At 52.7% G+C, this 2,683-nt stretch overlaps 1 protein-coding gene across 1 annotated transcript; it reads right to left on the bottom strand.

Annotated features, from left to right (window-relative positions):
- Nucleotides 1-611: 611 nt before the first annotated feature.
- BHLHE23 (basic helix-loop-helix family member e23) lies at nt 612-2,306 on the bottom strand. The gene has a single exon (XM_053958599.1). It carries the CDS (start codon nt 2,304-2,306, stop codon nt 1,632-1,634), a length of 675 nt encoding a protein of 224 aa, XP_053814574.1. The 3' UTR covers nt 612-1,631.
- Between the last annotated feature and the right edge of the window lie 377 nt (nt 2,307-2,683).

The raw sequence follows: 2,683 nt of genomic DNA, 5'->3' as shown, positions 1-2,683 counted from the left end.
ATTATTATTATTATTATTATTATTATTATTATATTACTAGTGAAGCATACAAGGCACCAAAGCGTTGAACAACGTAAACCAGAAAACCAAAGTAACCCAACACAAGCGACACGGAGAACTCAGCCAGCGCCAGACGCACTTTGCAACTTTGTACGAACACAGTCAGTATTGGCAAGAGATCGTTAGCTCAATCATGATATTAAGTGGCCCAAACCCCAGATGTAGATCTAGGGTCAAGCTGTAGATAGAACAGAAAACCAGCCAAAGGGATAAACAGAGTTTTTAAGTGGTTTCCTTCCCTGCCATGTTTTCCATGGGGGTGATCAGAGCTAAGCTCGCTGTTACAATAAGCCCAGTTACACACCACTTTCAGGGCGCAGCATTCCCCAGCAAGTGTCAAAATACACAACCTAAACCCCTGCCTGCTTAACTCAGAGTCAGACATAAGCAACTTTTTTTGTGTGCTCATGAATCAGGAGAAACTGGAGAAAAAATGCAAATCCCTGCTGATAAGGAGATGAATATCCACGAGCTTTTTCCAAGTACTCTGATCATTCCCCTAAGTTCACGCAGCTGCTCCTGCCGCATCCATTTCTGCTTTACCTGACTCCAGCAGGGGTTTTGCAGGGACTGCCAGCTGATTTTAGAGACATGTAGGACAGAGAAAGTGGTTATTCATGACTTTTATTTATTATAAATACATATAAATATGTTAAGTCACCTTTTGCTTTGTTTATCATGATGAGCAACGACTTTGGAAAATCATCTGGAAAACTTAACCAAGCTGAGAAACAGGCAAACAGCAAGCATTAGCATACAATCACAAGTTCCTCTCAGTCCAAGAACGGGTTAATTTTTTTAAGAGAGAGAAAAAAAAAAAAAAATCTTTGAAGCATCAATTGTTTTAGCAAGAGTACTGGACTTCTCCCCTCCCGTGAGCTCTGACCAAATGATTTCCATTTGGATGTGCGGGTGCAGTCCAACCCCAGCTGGCTACACAGAACCCCCTCCACCCATGATTCTGAAACATTGCATAGTTTGCAGCTGGATTTTGCTTCCCCTTCCTCCTTTTAATCTATTTTTAACACAGGTCGATCATGCCAAAGCAAATTCACTCAGGTTTCCATTTCCAGATCTCTCTCCCTCTCTGGTTTTCTACAGTTCTCTTTCAAAACTGCTCAAAAACTTTGTAGCTCAGAGCAAGTGAAAAGCATCATTACGCTCACAATCCACCGACAGGCTGGGAAGGAAATAACTCTACAGATGAAGTTGCATGTGAGGGGGGAACTAAATAAAGTATCAAGTGGGTGTTTTGGGGGTCCATGTGAACTGCCAAATATTTCCAGATGGGGAGGGGGGTATTTAAGAGAAGAACAAAAAAGAAAACCCGGACTTAACTGATGGAAGGAAGGCAGGGCTGATGGCAGTGGAAAGAAAAGTGCACAGAAAAAAACCAAACCAACCAACCAAAAAAAACCCCAAAAAAACACACAAAAAACCCAAAAACCGAAACCAAACCTAAAACCAACCAACCAACCAACCAAAAAAAAAAAAAAAAAAAAAAAACAACCCAACCAACCAAAAAAAAAAAAAATACCCAAAAGAAAGGAAAAGCCCGAAGAAGGCAGAAGTCAAGGCTTGTCGTTACAGTGTTTGCAGAGGGCGGAGGCGGCTCCTGTGAAGGCAGTGCATTTCTCGGGGCAGCCGGGCACGGCCGCGCCGCCGAAGGGGTACACGGGCGACTGTCCGAAGGGGTTGAGGGTGGCGGGCAGCGGGGCGCTCAGCGCCTGGCCCTGGTTCAGGTAGGCCACCAGCCGCCGCATCTCCTCCAGGGCCTGCGCCTGCATGAGGATGTAGTTCTTGGCCAGGAGCAGCGTGGCGATTTTGGAGAGTTTCCGCACCGAGGGGCTGTGCGCGTAGGGGATGACGGAGCGCAGCCCGTCCAGCGCGTCGTTCAGGTCGTGCATCCGCCGCCGCTCCCGCGCGTTGATGCTGAGGCGCAGCGAGCGCTGCTCCTTGGGCTTCTTGCCCAGGGCTCCCCCCTTCAGCTTCCCCTCTCGCTCGAAGCCCGCGCCGCCCTTCACGCCCGCCTCGAAGCCGTCCTCCTCGTCGCCGCTCTGCTCGCCGCTGCTCTCCGCCGACTTGCCCATCGCCCCGGCGTGGAAGTCCGCCCCGCCGCCCCCCGCGTAGGCGCCCCGCGGGCCCTCGGCGCCCCCCCGCACGGCCCCGTAGGCGAAAGCCGAGGGCCCGTAGCCCGGGGCCAGCGCCAGGTACGCCTCGCTGCCCAGCGACTTGAGCTCAGCCATGGCCCGGAGTCCCGCTCGGCCGCCGCTGCCTGGGCGCTGAGGAGGAGGAGGAGGCGGCCCCGCCGCTCCGCTCCGCTCGGCGCTGCGCCCGGGCTGGGGGCGGGCAGTGAGCGCAGAACGGCCCCGCCGCACTTATATCGCCGACAGGAGCCGCGGGGACACCCGCCGCCAATCGCAGGGCAGCGTGTTTCCCTTCCCTTCCCTTCCCTTCCCTTCCCTTCCCTTCCCTTCCCTTCCCTTCCCTTCCCTTCCCTTCCCTTCCCTTCCCTTCCCTTCCCTTCCCTTCCCTTCCCTTCCCTTCCCTTCCCTTCCCTTCCCTTCCCTTCCCTTCCCTTCCCTTCCCTTCCCTTCCCTTCCCTTCCCTTCCCACGCACTGC

Source organism: Vidua chalybeata, chromosome 17 (assembly GCF_026979565.1).
Source record: "Vidua chalybeata isolate OUT-0048 chromosome 17, bVidCha1 merged haplotype, whole genome shotgun sequence".
Lineage (NCBI taxonomy): Eukaryota > Metazoa > Chordata > Aves > Passeriformes > Viduidae > Vidua > Vidua chalybeata.
Note: the sequence above shows the minus strand (reverse complement) of the source record. Positions and strands in the feature narration are given on the sequence as shown.

Coding starts and splice junctions, on each gene's coding strand:
- BHLHE23 (XM_053958599.1), bottom strand. CDS start 2,306: ATGGCTGAGCTCAAGTCGCTGGGCAGCGAGGCGTACCTGGCGCTGGCC.